This window comes from Sphaerodactylus townsendi, linkage group LG03 (assembly GCF_021028975.2).
Source record: "Sphaerodactylus townsendi isolate TG3544 linkage group LG03, MPM_Stown_v2.3, whole genome shotgun sequence".
Lineage (NCBI taxonomy): Eukaryota > Metazoa > Chordata > Lepidosauria > Squamata > Sphaerodactylidae > Sphaerodactylus > Sphaerodactylus townsendi.
Genome location: NC_059427.1, coordinates 118,522,131 through 118,538,908, shown reverse-complemented (window position 1 = coordinate 118,538,908; position 16,778 = coordinate 118,522,131). Strand labels below are relative to the sequence as shown.

The 16,778-nt window shown below is 40.8% G+C and overlaps 1 protein-coding gene across 2 annotated transcripts in view; it reads left to right on the top strand.

The window, feature by feature from the left end:
- Positions 1 to 16,778, top strand: part of MFSD11 (major facilitator superfamily domain containing 11) — a 30,157-nt gene that overhangs the window by 754 nt on the left and 12,625 nt on the right. For both annotated transcript variants that reach the window (XM_048490754.1, XM_048490753.1), the window contains exons 3-7: positions 600 to 655; positions 2,861 to 2,968; positions 5,210 to 5,289; positions 7,533 to 7,629; positions 11,621 to 11,679. In XM_048490754.1, the coding sequence (XP_048346711.1) occupies positions 600 to 655; positions 2,861 to 2,968; positions 5,210 to 5,289; positions 7,533 to 7,629; positions 11,621 to 11,679 (400 nt within the window). The remainder of the gene's footprint in view (positions 1 to 599; positions 656 to 2,860; positions 2,969 to 5,209; positions 5,290 to 7,532; positions 7,630 to 11,620; positions 11,680 to 16,778) is intronic.

The following is a 16,778-nucleotide window of genomic DNA, read 5'->3' as shown; positions in this document are numbered from 1 at the left end:
GGGAGTTTGACTTCTGAAAAACTTATACAGTATCTCAAAAACCTTGTTGGTCTCTAAGGTACTAGTGGACTCAAATCTAGCTGTTCTGCTTCAGACCAACCCAGCTATCCCTGAAACTTAGCTTGAAATATCCATTTCATACTACTTAAATCTCTTCCTTTTTTTAACTTCCTGGTTTCTTTTGCAGAGTTTGAGAGTTGTTAGCTGTCTGTCAACTTTTTCCCCAGGTTACGACAGGGCATCCATTTGTGAAATACTGTGACCGGCTCTCAACCAGGGTTTCCTGGCTACTAGGGGGAAAGCTGCTCTCTAGCTTTTCTAGTTCTCTAGGGAATATGAACTCAGGGGCACCTCTCCTATGCCATCCTTTCCTACAGGTGCCCCTCATTTGCTTGTTGAAGCCCTCTAGCAGAATCAGCTTTCTAATCTTTGAAAGGGGCATAGCAATCTAATTGCTTTGAAATTTAATTAGCATAAACAGTTTTGCTGGTGAGCTGCATATTTTGATTGCTGGTTTTGTCCTGCATTTGGAGTTTTGTCTTCTGAAAATGATTTCTGGAGAATGTTCACAATTCTATTTTGAATTTCTTTCCACACAGCAAACCGTTATCACAAATTTAAACAACACAGATTTTCATGGCAGTGGCTATACCAGGTATTTTACTCTGATAATAATTGTTTTCTCTTTTGTTGTGGCTGAGCTGCACTGCATGGGCGAATGAAATCTGAATTTGTAAAATGGGAAGAATGGGCTGGATCCCACAAATTATTCTGCTAGGGGAGGCACTTTAATCAAGTGGAATGAGCCTTCTGCTGGTATCTTTTTAAAACTCTGAAGTGCCTTGAATTACCAAAAGGTTCCTTCCACTGGGGGGAACCCCCTCCACTAGCAGAACAGATGCATGGGATCCTTTCTAGGTTTTTTTGTCTCATGGGGATCGGGCTTGTAAACATATGACACACAAATATTCTATTACAGACTTAATACTGATATATGCCCATTGCCAACCTCCATGTGGGGCCTGGAATTACTTCTGTTCTCCAGACTATAGAGATTAGTTCCCTTTCCTGAAGAAAATGGCAGGTTTGGGGGGTGGTCTATATGGCATCACATCCCGATCATGCTCCCTCCCCAAACTCTGCCCTCCTCACGAACTGCATTCAAATCTCCCAGAATTTCCCATGCTGGAGTTGGCAGCCTTACCACTGAAGTAAGTGGGTTGCAAAGCCATGGAAAAAATCCCAGAAAAGTCAATGAAACAGATACTTCATGACTGCTCAGAGAGTTGTAACTGTAGATGCTTTTCTGTGTCCACTAACAATTGTCATTAGAGAAATCTGAGCATACTAAATAATATAATTAATATGTGCATTTAAAATTTAGGATTTATTAACTTTTTAAAAGATGTTAACGCCTCACCGTTATTTGGAGCCCTGAAGAAGCTAGGATAAGCTGAGAGGCAGCGTGGTGTAGTGGTTAGGAATGGTAGACTCTAATCTGGAGAACTGTGTTTGATTCCCCATTCCTCCACATGAGTGGTGGACTCTAACATGGGGGCGGACTCTAACATAGCATTTGTTTTCCTGCTCCCACACATGAGGCCTGCTAGGTGACTTTTGACTAGTTGCAGTTATTCAAAAATCCCTTAGCCCCACCTACCTCACAAGGTGTCTGATGTAGGGAGAGAAAGGGAAAGGAGTTTGTAAGCCACCTTGTGTCTTTTTACAGGGGAGAAAGGCAGGTTTTAATTCCAAACTCTTCTTCAAAAACTCAGGGTGAAGGTAACAATTGCTTCTCAGCAGTACGTGCTGGAGCAAGATTGAACACCGGCCTGTATGTATAAAATAGGGCTACCAGCTTCCATCAGAGGGGAGAGCATTTTCCACTTTCAGCTCCTGCTATCCACTTCTGCTTAGCTGCGTGGCAAGAGGAAATGCCTGGATAAAAATGAGGAAGGCATAATTAGTGTCCCCGTATGATGGTCTTGCTTCCTGTTGACCTGGTAGTTATATCAGCACATTGGTTACACTCTAGCATTCAGCCAGCACTCAGTGATTAAACTTTTGTGTGAATATCAGTGCAACGCTTACCTGCAATAACATCACTTTCAGGTCATGCCAGAAGTAATACAAAAGCAAAGCAGTGACAACATAGTATCTAAAAAAACGGAAGGTTAGTGAGACCTGGATGGGTACTGCAGGTGGGAAATTTCAGGTTTTCCTCATCCTCCCACCCATACAGTAGCCAATTTACCAATCCCTCTAATAGCTACTTGCTGCCACCATTTTTGTTGTTCTTTTACTCAATTGAACATCATGATATTATAACAATCTCTGTATCAAGGTCTCTGAATTCCCAGCTTCCATTTTTTTTAAAAAGTATATAACCTTTTTCATTTTGGGGATATGAATTTCCACTTATATAACTACAATGAGAGGGCTAAAGTTTTCCTGTTTTAAAGAATGAAAGAATGAAAATCAGGAATTCAGATGCATAGTGACATTCAAATGCCAAGCTGAAAAAGAAATGGAAATAGACTGGTGGGGTGTTTGGTCACTGCTGGGAAATGGGGCAGGAAAAACCGCCACATGGAAGCCCCATTGCTGTTGAGGTATATTGGTTAACTCCACAACAGTGGGTAAACTAAACAAGTCTGGATCTATGTGGCAAATACCTACATTCCATTGTAGGCCTCTGAATACACGCAACACTTTAAATAAATGAATGATAAATGAGGCAGGAATAATATAGCACTCTTAAGCGGTTATGAATGTAGACATTATGAAAGGATATTGTTTAAAATTAACATATTGGATTTCATTTTACATACATAATAATCACTGTGGTTGCTTTCTGCAGCATGGCTATTATTTATGGAGTCTTCTCAGCATCAAATCTGATCTCTCCTTCAGTGGTTGCAATTGCAGGTCCACAGCGCTCTATGTTCTTTAGTGGCATCTTTTATAGGTAAGTGAAACCCTTTACAAATTTGTTTTTTTCTTTCTGCCTCTTCCTCCTACATTGAGAAGGGACTAGTGTGCCCTTGAACACTATATACTGGCTGTGGAACCTAGGATATAAGTTACTGCACAGTCACCAGTATTGCTTTTCCATTGATCATGCTGCAGAATACAAGCTGTTCTTCTGAAACCTAGCATTCTTTGCCTCTAACTGGGCTTGGAATAAAAGCCCAAGGATTTCAGTCTCACTGAGTAACCTTGGATTAGTTCCTCTCATTCAGCCTCCTCTATCTCACCTGGTTGCTGTGAGGATAAGAGAAGAAAAGTGAGATACAAATGCACAGCTAGTCTGGGAAAAGAGATGGGGAGTGAGAAAGGACAGGTAGTGTCTAGAGCATTGACCTTGGCCTTAGAAAACTCAGGTTCAAATCCCTGTATAATTGTGGGGCTTTGGGTAAATTACTTGCTCTCAGCTTGAATTTGCCTCACAGGTTTGTTGTGAAGCTAGATGTGGCTTTGAGCTTCTGGTCAGATGGATGGAGTATAAAAAAGATTAGCTTGAAAGAGTGTGCCACGCCAGGTGTTTTAAAGACATTAAAACCTTTGTTGCAGATTAACAATTTGCATTCTTTTTGCAGTTGACTGGAAATGAGAAATCAGTTTAGACCAGTGTTTCTCAAACATTAGCAACCCAGTGACCTGCATTGTAATTTTTAAAATTTTACAGTTCCCCAAGCATTGTCTCCTGGTACTTGCTGTGCACTGGAGCTCATGTAGGAAGCCTTGCATGTCCCGTGGGGCCCTTCATCCTCAGGGCAGTTCCATGAGTACCATAGCAGTTACCGTTTAAAAGTAAATTAAATTGCTCGTGCCTGGCCTAATGCAGAGGGTAATGCAGAGTAAGTAGTTCTATAGGCTACATCTCAATCAGCTCCGAGTCAAGTTCTGTTCAGTCTTGCTCTTTGATTGGAAGGGACTTTGCACTGGGGACAGCAAGAAACTTCCTTGTTGATTAGTCAGAACAGAGGAAGAAAAGAAATAGAAAAGGAATGTTCAGAGATGTTCACAGAAAGATAAAAGATACAGATTATATAAACATGAATTTTGATATTCAGTTGAAATGTGCCTTTACTTTATCAGGTGCTGAAACCCTTTGCTTTTGGATGTAAACCTTTTTGCATTGGAAAATCCTTATATGTTCAGTTTAGTACTGAAAGTAACTATGATGTTTCAGTTTAGTACTGAAAGTAACATTAGGACTGTATTTAAAGACACTCAGACAACTGGTTCCTGCAGCTCGAGATATTCTTTCCCAGCAACCAGTCAGGGTTTTCTCCGACTAGTGTTTTGAGGTGATCTGGAAGCAAGGTGATTGCAGGCAGTGGCAACTCTGTGAGCTCCCCCCTTCAAAAGAGGTAAAGGCTGATTCTATCCTTTTCCCCTGAGATGGAGAGTCCCTGCCCCCATTCCTAGAAAATGGACAGGGCTCCCTTTTCATTTTGGTTAGGTGGTGTCAAGAAAGTATCCATCTTAAAGGAATCTTCTGAGTCTAACTAGCTGCAAGTTCAGCCAAGAACAGGGTATTGCTTGGTAACTTATTATCTTTCTCAAGGACACTTTCCCAGGGCAAGACTAATTGAGAACATTTACCACAGCTGAAGAGGCTTCTAGCAGGGAGGGGTGAATTTACGCATTCCGGTTGGGAGGGGGTGTCCCATGATTGGTTGAAAGGGGTCCTCAGACTATGGCCAGCGTTTTCTATGTAACAGCTAAGTATTTCTTTTTTAACCCCCTCTGTCTTTTATTGCCAGAGATAGCTTTTCTTATGCTTTGTAATCCATGGCTTCAAGAACAACTATGCTGTGTAGGACTTCAGAGAGTATGCAGCAAGTTAGCTTTGTTATTTTCTGTGTAGCTGAATTACCAAGCTGTAATTCTGTTTGTTTGTAACCATCTCTCTGAATTTCTCAAAGCTCCAATTTGCATATTTTTAGTGGTGAGTTTACTGACTAAACCCAGAGTGCTTGGTTACATTACTGACAGAAACAGGACTTTTGCCGCTACATATTGGCATGAGAAAGTCTGGTCTTCCATCTTTTCAGAGGGCATTGGACCCCCAAGTACAGCCCCCCACAGGTCCTTGAACATCATTTTGAGAAATGCTCAAAAGCTTAGTAGTATAGTTCATAAGAAAAAGATATAACAGGCATGATATTATCCATAAACACTCTGCTTTGTTGTGTTTTAGCATATACATTGCTGTTTTTATTGAGCCTTTGACATGGAGCTTCTACACAGCCTCTGTTTTCCTTGGCATAGCAGCTGCTAGTAAGTCTTGCCTTCATTAGACATGTCATATTTCCTTTTGTATCTTCCTTTTTTCTGAATAATTGTTATTGTTAAGAAAGTATACAAACAAAAAGTACCTAACAATAACAAAAGTCACACTACAAAGGGGAGGGGGAAGGGTGGGCTTCTGACTTCCTCTGGCCAAATGTAATCACAGTTAAAAACTTGCTCTCTAGTTAGAACAATAGAATTGATTCTTAATTGTTATTACTAATGAAATGTACTATTTTCTCTGTTATGTCTATTATCTTGTTCTGTTTTTTAAATCCACAAATCATCATTTTTTTCTGTTTTACACAAAATGTTTATCAGGGGTTTCCAGTTATAAATGAATTTAGCTAAGTTCTTTTCTTAATTAAAGAAGTAAGCTTAGCCATCTCTGCCAGTTCCAATATGGTATTGATGAAGTTTTCCATTTTTGCCCATATAATATTCTTGCTGCTGCTGTCATATACAAAAACAAAGATAATTTTTCCCCAAACTGTCTGTCCATAAGACCCAAAAGAGAAGCATCTGGTTTCATTTGTATATTAGTCTTTAAGTGATAGAAATACCCTTCATGATGTTCACAGTTCCAAGATACATTTGAGATGCTTTTATACATCTGTGCCAGTTTCTCTGGTGAGAAACATCATACATCATTTTATAAAAATTCTTGAGAGCCAGCATGGCATAGTGGTTAAGAGCAGGTAGGCTCTAATCTGGAGACCCAGGTTTGATTTTCTCCCTCCTCCACATGAGCGTCAGACTCTTATCTGGTGAACCAGATTTATTTTTCCACTCCTACGTTCAAGCTGGGTGACCTTGGGCTAGACACAATTTGTTCAGAACCCTCTCAGCCCCATATATTTCACAAAGTGTCTGTTATGGGGAGAGGAAGGGAATGGAATTTGTGAGGTGCCTTGAGTTTCCTTACAGGAGAGAAAGGAGGGTATAAATCCAAACTCATCCTCCGCTTCTTCCTCCTTCTCCTTGACAGGAACTTAGTGTAAATTTAAGACCCTTTAACCACATATTCTCCCATAGTTCCATTTGTATATTATGTCCAAAGTCAGTGGTGCATTTCATCATGCAATCTTTCACACATTTGATAACTTGGCACAGCTGTATTCAAAAGAAGCTGAACATCCCAAACTGATTGGATGGATGATTTTTTAAGCATATTTCTTGACTCTGTCTCTCCAGCAGGCAGAAAGGCTTGCTTTTGTTACACAAGATGGGAACTCTCCAGAACTGTGTCGTGAAACAGTGATATTGAGCAAGGCATATAATCACATGAAAGTGACACATGCGGGAAAAGTTCCAGCAAGAGTTATATTTCATTGTTATTCACCTGTGAGCTGCTCAGGAGAAAAAGGTGTATGTAATGGCCCAAAAGGTTTTGCTGCGATTTCCCCAAAACTTCACAGCAAAACAGGTTGGAGAAAGATCAAAGTAAAGCTGGAGAACGTTAACGCATCATGATTCTTTAGAGAAGGAGGAGGAAACCCACTTCTCAATAGCAATGAACCATGGGCAAATAACGGATATAGAAATGGCCTGGGAATAGGGTTGCCCACTTACCTGGTATAGTGGGAGGTCTCGTGCCACTACCTTCTAACCCCTGCTGATGCTTGAATGGGTGGTAGGAGGAAAAGTGGTGTGTGTGAGGTCAGTTGACATTGCGCCATCACTTCTGGGTTTCACCTGGAAGTAAAGTCATAGTGCTCTTGGATGTCCATGAAACGCTGTGATTTTGCTGAAGAATTTCGGGAATTCCTGGAATGTTGTGATGTCATTTCTGGGTGAAACCTGGCTATGATGTTGCAGCCTTGATTTCTGCTTACCTCCTGTGTGCCCCACCCTCAAAAGCTCTTGCGGTGTTGAAGGCAGCCCTATCCGGAGATGAGCAGCAAACCCAAGTTTGTTAACAAGTGCACATTCAATGAGGAGTTGCAGCAATCCCAATGTTATGACTGGAATATACTTTTATGACATAATATCAAATATTACTTTGTCACATTCACATTTTACATATTTATGTGAACACTTTAAAAATCTTATGTGCATACCTAAAAATATAATGTGTGAGGCAGGGCTAAAATTTGACTTAGAATTACAACTTAGAATCTTTATGTCTTTACCCATGTTTACTTATACCATGTGGTATGATTAATATCCTGTATGAGCAAGGCCTGGATGACTTTCTTCTGCTGCTGACCAACATTCTGATTAAATTTCAGTATTGTGGACTGCCCAGGGAAATTGCCTGACAGTAAATTCCAATGAAAACACTATTGGCAGAAACAGTGGAATATTCTGGGCATTATTGCAGTTTAGGTAAGGAATGTGGTAGTTTCTGTGTTTTTCTCTGTCAATATATGAGTGGTGCTTGCCTTTTTAAAAATGGGAAGTATTTATAACCCGTCTTTCTATTATGCTGAGACATGTAATCACAAACTATATATAAATCATGCAGAAAAACACGCTGACTGTATAGTAGAAGGCATTTTATATATAGTTACTGATATGTAGATGTATGGATAGTATGAATACTGAGATGTATATCGCATTCAAGATAACTCACAAAAATATAAGACGTTTGCATATGCATTACTTAAAACATGTAATAAACACATTAAAACAGGAGAGAACATCTAAAACAGCAGTGAGACTAGTGTAGTCCATTTTAAGGGTTCTTTTTCTTTTAGAAAATTAATAGTTTACTGTGTGGGGGAGTGTTTAATATCTTATGTATATGATAGTCATGTTTCATTTTAGTGATTTGACAGAGAAAAAGAGCTGACTTCCTTCCAATTCTGAAAATCTTCCCATCTTACTGAGTTGGAAACAATTCTGATCTAAGTCACCAGAAAGGACCAACTGTGTAGAAGCCTGCTGTATGCTAGCCAGGTATGCTGGGTTTACTTTGTCCCAGCTTTAAAATATAACATCCTGAATTGCCAATAGCAAATAAGCAGCCATTGTTTCTCACCTGGTGTTCTGTGGATATTCAGTGCTTCTCACCCGTTACTAGGCAGGTTACTTCATCTACAGTAATTGCAGCTTCTGGTCAATCTTCATGGGTGTCTCTTCCACCCTGAACGTGAAAAGGAAAAGGTGGTATAACAAGCAAACAAACAAATTAATAAAAAAAGAAAGAATGTGCATTACTGTAATTCCATCTGGAGGTTACAGAAGCATGAATCAGTTTATCTAGGTCAGCAGAAAGGAAGACATTTTAAAATTAAGTATAGAGGATAAAAAAAAACTCTGTCAAAAGTTCCTACCTACCACTTATTTATTGTTTATAGTTTATTGTTTTAATATTTATATTGTTCTTTTTAAAGATTTTATTGATTGTTTTATTGATGGATTGTTGTAGCCCACCCCGAGCCTTACAGGGATAGGGCGGGTTATACATTTAATAACAATTTTTTTAAGTCCACGATAAATCCTAAACCCTTTCTCCTGATCTGAATAGGATAGCTTAATAAGGGAGACATGTCATTCCTCTCAAGAACATTTGCTTTCCCAAGTTGTCCGGATTCAGTGCAGCTTGATCTTCTGCATCCATTGGGCAAGGGAATGCTTTTGAACAGATGGAGTTGGAACTGCAGCTAGAGATGCATAGCGATGTTTCATCTATATTCTGAGGATGACCAATTCCACAGCTGTGGATGGTCTGGCATAGATGTTAAAGGGCACTGAGTTATGAGCCCCCCTAAAGCCCACTCCCAGTGGAATTATTTGGCTATACTAATGCAGGGGCGGAGCAAGGGGGCTCGCCCCCTCCATGCTTCCTCCACGGCCCGGCCTGCCCCTGCTTCGGCGGTGCCCAGGGCGCCGTGCCCCCCTGCCTCGTTGGTGCTATGCCACTGTACTAATGAGAGCTCTCTTCTTCCTACTGGACAAAAAGGACCAAAACTAGATAACTATACCCAAGACCCCCAAACCATGCTTCAAAACAGCCCAGTAGAATAGAATAGTTGGGGGGATTTCACCTGTCCTCTTGTTAATCTGTATTTAACTGTGCTGAGTAGGTCACCATGTGTCAGGTTCTTTTCAGGACTCTTGTGAGAACAAGACCAGCCGCATGCATATTTCATTAGATTTATGTGCCAAATGTTTTATTAAACCCAATAGCACACAACTGTAGCGGCAGCAAATGAAGTAAAAGCATGTTAAATATTGTACTATCTCAACTATGGGAATTAAAGAACCGAAGCTATAGGGTGTCCAGCTAGCTATTTCAGAAGCAGAGCACATGTCTCCTCAGAGATGGGTAGAAGAAAGCAGACACCTCCAGCTATGGGAACAGTTATTCCAGTAGTACTGATGAGCATAGGAAGAAGTGTGGGCGCTATTCTCTGGGCTTCTCCCTCCCCGGATCCTGAGAGTACCCATTGGCCAGGTAGTTCTTTTGAAAAGAAAAATGTTTCTGTTTATTACAATGGGTAGGAGTTCTGTTCCTACCTGTAACTGCCTTATTGAACACCTTATTTCATGTGAGCATAAAAAGGAAAAGCTTCAGCAACATTTAGCAATCCCTAACATCCTGTTCCATCCTCCAGTCTATCTTAGCATATTGCCTCAAGCAATTATTTTATACACAAAATAATAATCATTCTCCAGTTCCAGATACAGTTCCAGATACAGAAGCACCCTCAAGCATGAACTCTGGCCAGTTTACCTACAAGCTGCTTAACCTATTTCCTGCTTCCAGATACTTACAAGAAAGTCACCCAGTAATTGGGTGTATCCAGTTTAACCACAACTTAGCAAACCTTGTAAGCCTCTAGGCCTCCTTTTATTGGTGGCAATCTCCCCTTTTCTCAGTTATAGCCTCTCGGCCCTTCAACTGCATAACCCAATTCAAGCTTGCGTATAGGTTGGGGGAAGGACTGACCTTAAAATTCAGGGATTCCCATATTTTATACCTATAAATACTGATCTTCCCCTGGTGCGTACCAAGACTCTGAACCATATCTAGGCTTGAAGTCATATTGAAAACATGAGGCATTCAGCTATGCCTCCTTCCCCCAATATAGAAGTTTGGTCATTGGCTTTCAGTTAGCCATTGGCTTACATTCTTATCTACAGATTTCTTTACCAGAGGACTTATCACTTTCCTGCATCTGAAAGTTGTTATTAAACCTGCCAAGAGGAGCCTTGGTAAGATTTAATTGGATATACTCTGTTCTGCATAAAAATGTCAGTATGGTGGTTTAGGTGCAGCTGCTGAGAAAAATGTATGCTTCCACATTAGAATATAGTCCTGAAAGAATATGAGAATTATCATTCATTTTTACATGCTGCCTTTGTGAAAACCATTATTTTATGCATTATTGGACATGGTACTTTGATACAAGAGCATTTATAGTTCATTGAACAAAGTCCATTTTTACTTTCAAACAGAAGGGGGGAAGCAATGGTAGGTAGGGACTAGGACCCAAAGAAGGTCTGGCATGTTTTGTTCTGTGGTGGAGGAATATAAAATCTACTTTATAGTAGGGTTGTATATTCCTCTGCCACAGAACAAAGCATTCCGGACATTCATTATTTGAGAATGTTCTGCCTGGGTCCTAGAGCCTACCTACCACTGCTCCCCCCATCTGCTTGAAAGTAAAAATAGACCTTGTTCAATTAACTATAAATGAACGATAATTCTCATATTTGTTTGGGACTATATTCTAATGCAGAAGCATACAATTTTCTGCACTGCTGCACCTCAACTGACCAAACTGTGGTGGAACAAGCCATAACATCTTTATGTGGAACAGAGTATGGGAAGGTCATGGATCTAGTTTACATCTGATGGCCATCATGATTCCAAGAATAACATATGAAACACTGAGAGCAATCTGAAATTATCCAACAAATGGACTGAGCACATGCTGTATGTCTACTAATGGAACCATTATATTGTTTTTAAAAATATATATATACAATATGTTAAAAAGATTTTGATGACTAAAAGGGATGGGGAAATTATATAATCAAGTAGTAGTATGGCTGTTGCATTCATTGCTGTTATCAGAGCAAACTCAGAATATGTTCTCCAGATTACCATGTCCTTGAAGGACGTTGGTTGCTTTTAAGCCATGAAAATTTGATTTTAATGACATGTGCCAATGTCACTTCTATGGATTTTGGGCTTCCATTTAATCAGGGCACATGCAAAGTTTAACATTACGTTACAGGTTTTACAGAGGGTTTATCATGTGAGAAAAGCATGAATCTCTTAGCAGGATAAGGTTTTTTTTAATTCTGTCTCTTTAAGATTATTTTTATGACTATTAATAATAACTGAATTGCTTTTTTTTTACAGCTTATTTTTTGGGAATCTGTATATATACTTTGCCTGGCGAGGGAAAACCCATATAGCAGGTTGGTTTTGTGTATAGTATTTTGAGGGGGGGTGGGGGAATAGTGAATAAAATAATCAGGAGACATCTCTGAGCTGTTGACAGAAATAAAGCAAGTGCTTAATGTGCATTGTTTTAATTGTAACACTGTTGGAAATTTTCTTCTGTTCTCTGACTCGGATCTCACCTAGAATTTCCATAGCCTGGGGTGGGTGGATTTTCGCCAATCCTGCAAGACACTTCCGTCCCATCTCCAGTTCTTCCTGGGGGTCCTTCATCCACTGGGAGCAGAATTTCAAGGGGCACTTGGGAGTGGGGATTTAGTGAAAATCACCACCCTTCCTTGTGCCTGCAGAAATTTTAGGTGGGATCCACCTTCTGTATTTTTGGATTCCGTTTGGAGCATATTATATGTATCTTCAGACTGCAGTTAGAAATTATTACATTTGGAAATACTTAGAAGGTGCTCCAGTCCCTCAATCATCCTTGTTGCCCTTCTCTGCACTTTTTCTATCTCCTCAATATCCTTTTTGAGATGCGGCGACCAGAACTGGACACAGTACTCCAAGTGCGGTCGCACCACTGCTTTATATAAGGGCAGTTTTATTCTCAATTCCTTTCCTAATTATCCCCAGCATAGAGGCCCCTTCCGCACATGCAGAATAATGCACTTTCAATCTACTTACAAAGCATATTGCAGCTGGATTTTACTGTGCGGAATGGCAAAATCCACTTGCAAACAATTGTGAAAGTGGATTGAAAGTGCATTATTCTGCATGTGCGGAAGGGGCTAGAGTTTGCCTTTTTCACAGCTGCCATGCATTGAGTTGACATTCCTATGGAACTATCAACTAAGACGCCCAAATCCCTTTCCTGGTCTGTGACTGATAGCACTGACCCTTGTAGCTTGTATGTGAAGTTTGGATTTTTTGCCCCTATGTGCATCACTTTGCATTTTGCTACATTGAACTGCATTTGCCATTTCTTAGCCCACTCACCTAATTTATCAAGGTCCACTTGGAGCTCTTCGCAATCCTTTGTGGTTCTCACCACCCCACATAATTTGGTATCATCTGCAAACTTGGCCACCACGCTACCCACCCCTACTTCCAGGTCATTTATGAAAAGGTTAAAGAGCACTGGTCCCAAAACGGGATTCAGATGGGAGCATAGTGTGGGGCTTTCCAGCATGGTGTAGTGGTTAAGAGCAGGTGCACTCTAATCTGGAGAACCAGGTTTGATTTCCTGCTCTGCCACTTGAGCTGTGGAAGCTTTTCTGGGGGACCAGATTAGCTTGTGCACTCCGACACATGCCAGCTCGGTGACCTTGGGCTAGTCACAGTTCTTCGGAGCTCTCTCAGCCCCACCTACAGAGTGTTTGTGGGGTGGGGGGGAGGGAAAGGAGATTGTAAGCCCCTTTGAGTCTCCATACAGGAGAGGAGGGGGGGATAGAAATCCTCAGATCAATAAGCTATTTCCCTTTGTTGCCAGAAATTTCAATCTCCTGCCCTGGATTTAGGTTCCCTGCCTTAATCTAACTGGAAGCTGGCTTCCAGTTAGCTAGGGAGGGGGGGAGCAGGTAGGAGGGAGGGTGAGAGAGCGAGAGGGGAATGGGAAAGGACAGGGGAAGAGAGAGAGATGGGGAAAGGAGGGAGGTGGCACGGGAGAGGAGGGGATGGGCCGCAGGAGAGAGAGAGCTAGAGGCGACTGTCTGAATGGAAAGATCTGGCTGCTGAGATCAGTGATTTAGAAAGTGTGTACTAATGTTCCAAAGATCTACCAGCACGATCTCTGAATTTTTAACTTTTATAACTCTGCAAGGAAGAAATCTGGTGTGTGTGTGGGGTGGGGGGTGGGGGGTATGAAAGCTGAGAATTCAGAGATCTTGGCATAAGATTGTCAGAACTTCAAGTGCATACTTTTGCAATACAAATTAAAGAGAACATTTCATTGAGTTGCAACTGACTGATGACAATCCTTTGCATGGAGCATTCCATCCAGCAAGAAACAAGGTGTTTTGCTATTGCTTTCCTCTGCATAGCAACCCTGGTCTTCCTTGGTGGTCTCCTATCCAAGTGCTGACCATGGGTGACCTTACTTAGCCTTTACATCCTGACAATCTTGGACCCAACTGGGCTAATCAGGATGGTGTAGTAGCAATAACAGCATCCAATGTTTTTAAAAAGCACTCTAGTGATACAGCACCAGGGAAAGTGGGGATGCTGGGGAAATAATGGGTGACTATCTGGATGCAGTCACAGATAATTAAATCTCAGATTAATCAGTTATCAATGAATGCTGTATTTTTTGGGGGAGGGATCATACCATTCTGATGTGTTTGCCTAAATATTCCTTAGCAATTTTAATGGCTATTAACCTGCTTGGGTAGGGAGTGTTTTGGCACATAATAAAAACTGATGCAAATCTGTACAGTGGGTGTTTGAGTCTGGTCATAGTTAACCAAGCAGACTAGGAGATCAGTTGATGTCTGAGTTGTGACATTCAAACCTGTTAAGTTTGATTGTTGTACATATTCAGTGTGAATTTCCTTCTTTTCCCAACTCCACTTAAGAACACCACAGACATATTTTTTTACCACACACATTTCCTAAAAGCTCAAGTACTATAACTTTTCTTCAAAGTGTATGAGTGTTTAGGGAGCTTTCTGCATCTCAGTCAAGTCACAAGTGATAGGGACAAATATAGAATTTAAAACATTTGGAAAACAATGCTCCTCCTCAAAAAAAATTTGAACTCCTACCCCTTTATGGACTAGGAGCATTTCAAGTTTGAATCCAATAATAAGGTTCACTCCACTCTGCCAATCACTCCCCTTACAATAGTAAAAACACCTTACTCTTGAGATGGTGGGGCAGAGGTTAATCCAGCATCATGAATGGCTTGCTCCTCCCAGGCTCTGGAGGACATGCACAAAAGTGCCCTTTGTGCCCCAAGATGTATAGTTTTCCTTTGGCTTCTCATGCTTTCCGATGGTCATTTTTTACATGGACACTGGATCGTAATTTCCTCTGTCTCCTAGTTCAGCTGGGGAGGGGTGTAGGTTGCCAGGCCTCTGCAGGGGGTGGGGATCCCCCACTTTGGGTCCCCTCCCTCTGAAGGTATTCAGCTAGCTGCTTGCCACTGGATGACTTACAAGCAGTAAATTCAGGCTATGTTTCCAATGCTGGGGGGCAATTGGGAGTGCTGGAAATATAACACCATCAACGTTTTCACAGCAGTAATAAAACATTTTGCAAGAATTTTGAAAACGTCAAAAATTTTATTTCTGTAAGTGGCATGGACTATTGCTGTGTTCAGATTTGTGAGTTGGGGCATGTACTGTAATATGATGGTGACTTTAAAATGATCTGGTGCAAAAAATACTTGTTTGGTCATGGTGGGGGAGGGTGGCCACCCATACTGGGGGAGGGGGCTCCAAACTCAGGTTTTGTCCCCGGGCGCCAGTTTGCCTAGAAACGCCTCTGGTTCTGGGTACATGTCGGCCCAGAAATGAATCTGGAGCTGCAGTGAGCTTCTGGTAGAAGTTACTCAATCTTTTTCCTCCCCCTGTTGTTTGAACGGCTTTAAGAGGTTACCTTGTTTGGATGCAGTTACTGCTGAAAAGTAATTCCAACTGGAGTGTACATGAGAAACAGAATAGCAACTGGTGAATAATTTAAAGGATGTGCTTCATGAAGAAACTGATAAGGATATCGTTTAAACCAAGTAAATGAAGAGAGTGTTGGTTTTAAATGATGTGAGGGGTACATGGTTCATTGTGATGTTTGAATGCAGCTATCGTTTCCACTGTTTTCTGGCTCAGTTGGTATGAATGGAAAACTTCTGTAGGTCCTCGGAGTCTGTCTGCATTTACCTCATCTCTCTAATCAGCTATAGATTAGTCTGGTTCTGTTTGCATTGTAAAGGAGTCTTTGGTCATAGTACACGTTTATCAGAGAACTGAGATTGTATTCATTTGGCTGCAGCATTCCAAAGTGCACGATTGTCATAATGAAAACAAGCACAAGATGCTACCACAAATGTGTACATATAATATTTTGTATTTGGTGCAGAATACCAGTCTAATACCAAGAGCCTGCGTGGTGTAGTGGTTAAGAGCAGGTGCACTCTAATCTGGAGAACCGGGTTTGATTCCCCACTCCTTCACCTGGCAGAGTCTTATCTGGTGAACCAGATGTGTTTCCGCACTCTTTTACATTCCTGCTGGGTGACCTTGGGCTAGTCACAGTTCTTCAGAACTCTCTCATCCCCGCCTGCCTCACAAGGTGTCTGTTCTGGGGAGAGGAAGGGAAAGGAGCTTATAAGCCACCTTGTAAGCTTGTAAGCCACCTTGAATCTCCTCACAGGAGAGAAAGGTGGGATATAAATCCAAAGTCGTCATTTTCTTCTTCTTGGCACAGAATACCAGTATGGGATGGGAGAGCTGAATTTCTTTCAAAACAAACCTTTCTTTCAGCACAGTCTGCTACACAGTAATTAGAAATTTTGAAAAATAATATTCCTGCCCTTTAACTGCTAGCTAAAGAGCATTTCCATGAAGGCTTTTTCATTACGTCAATGTTGGGTTGAGAAATCAAATTAATACATTTAAAAAATCTTTTGATTGATTAAAAATGGCTCTAATTATTAGGTCGGCAGCTTTTTAAAAAGTTTAAAATTTAAGACAATTACTTACAAAAACTGAATGGTAAGCTCCACTTTAGAGAAGACAGTATCCTTCATGTGTTTCACAGGAGCAAATACCTTTTCCGAGGCAGTACCCTCTGCAATAAGTGCATGCATTATCTGTCACGTGTGCATGCATACGAGCATGTACGTATTATCTGACAACAGAGAATGTTTTTTCTCCCTCAGAAATATTTATCTGTATAAATGTATGCAGATGTCATTGATTAGTCAATTACCACTCATAGAATTGGCTAAAATTTCTCTAAAGATTTATAGCCATAAATGAACATATTATAAAAGCGTAACATAGACATTGTTGCATGGCGTCTATCACAATACTGCAACATAGCAAAGGTAATATTGCAAGAATGAATCTTAAGAAGTGGAGGACGTGTTCGTCTTGAATAGATATTTATTGACAAGAAAAGGTTG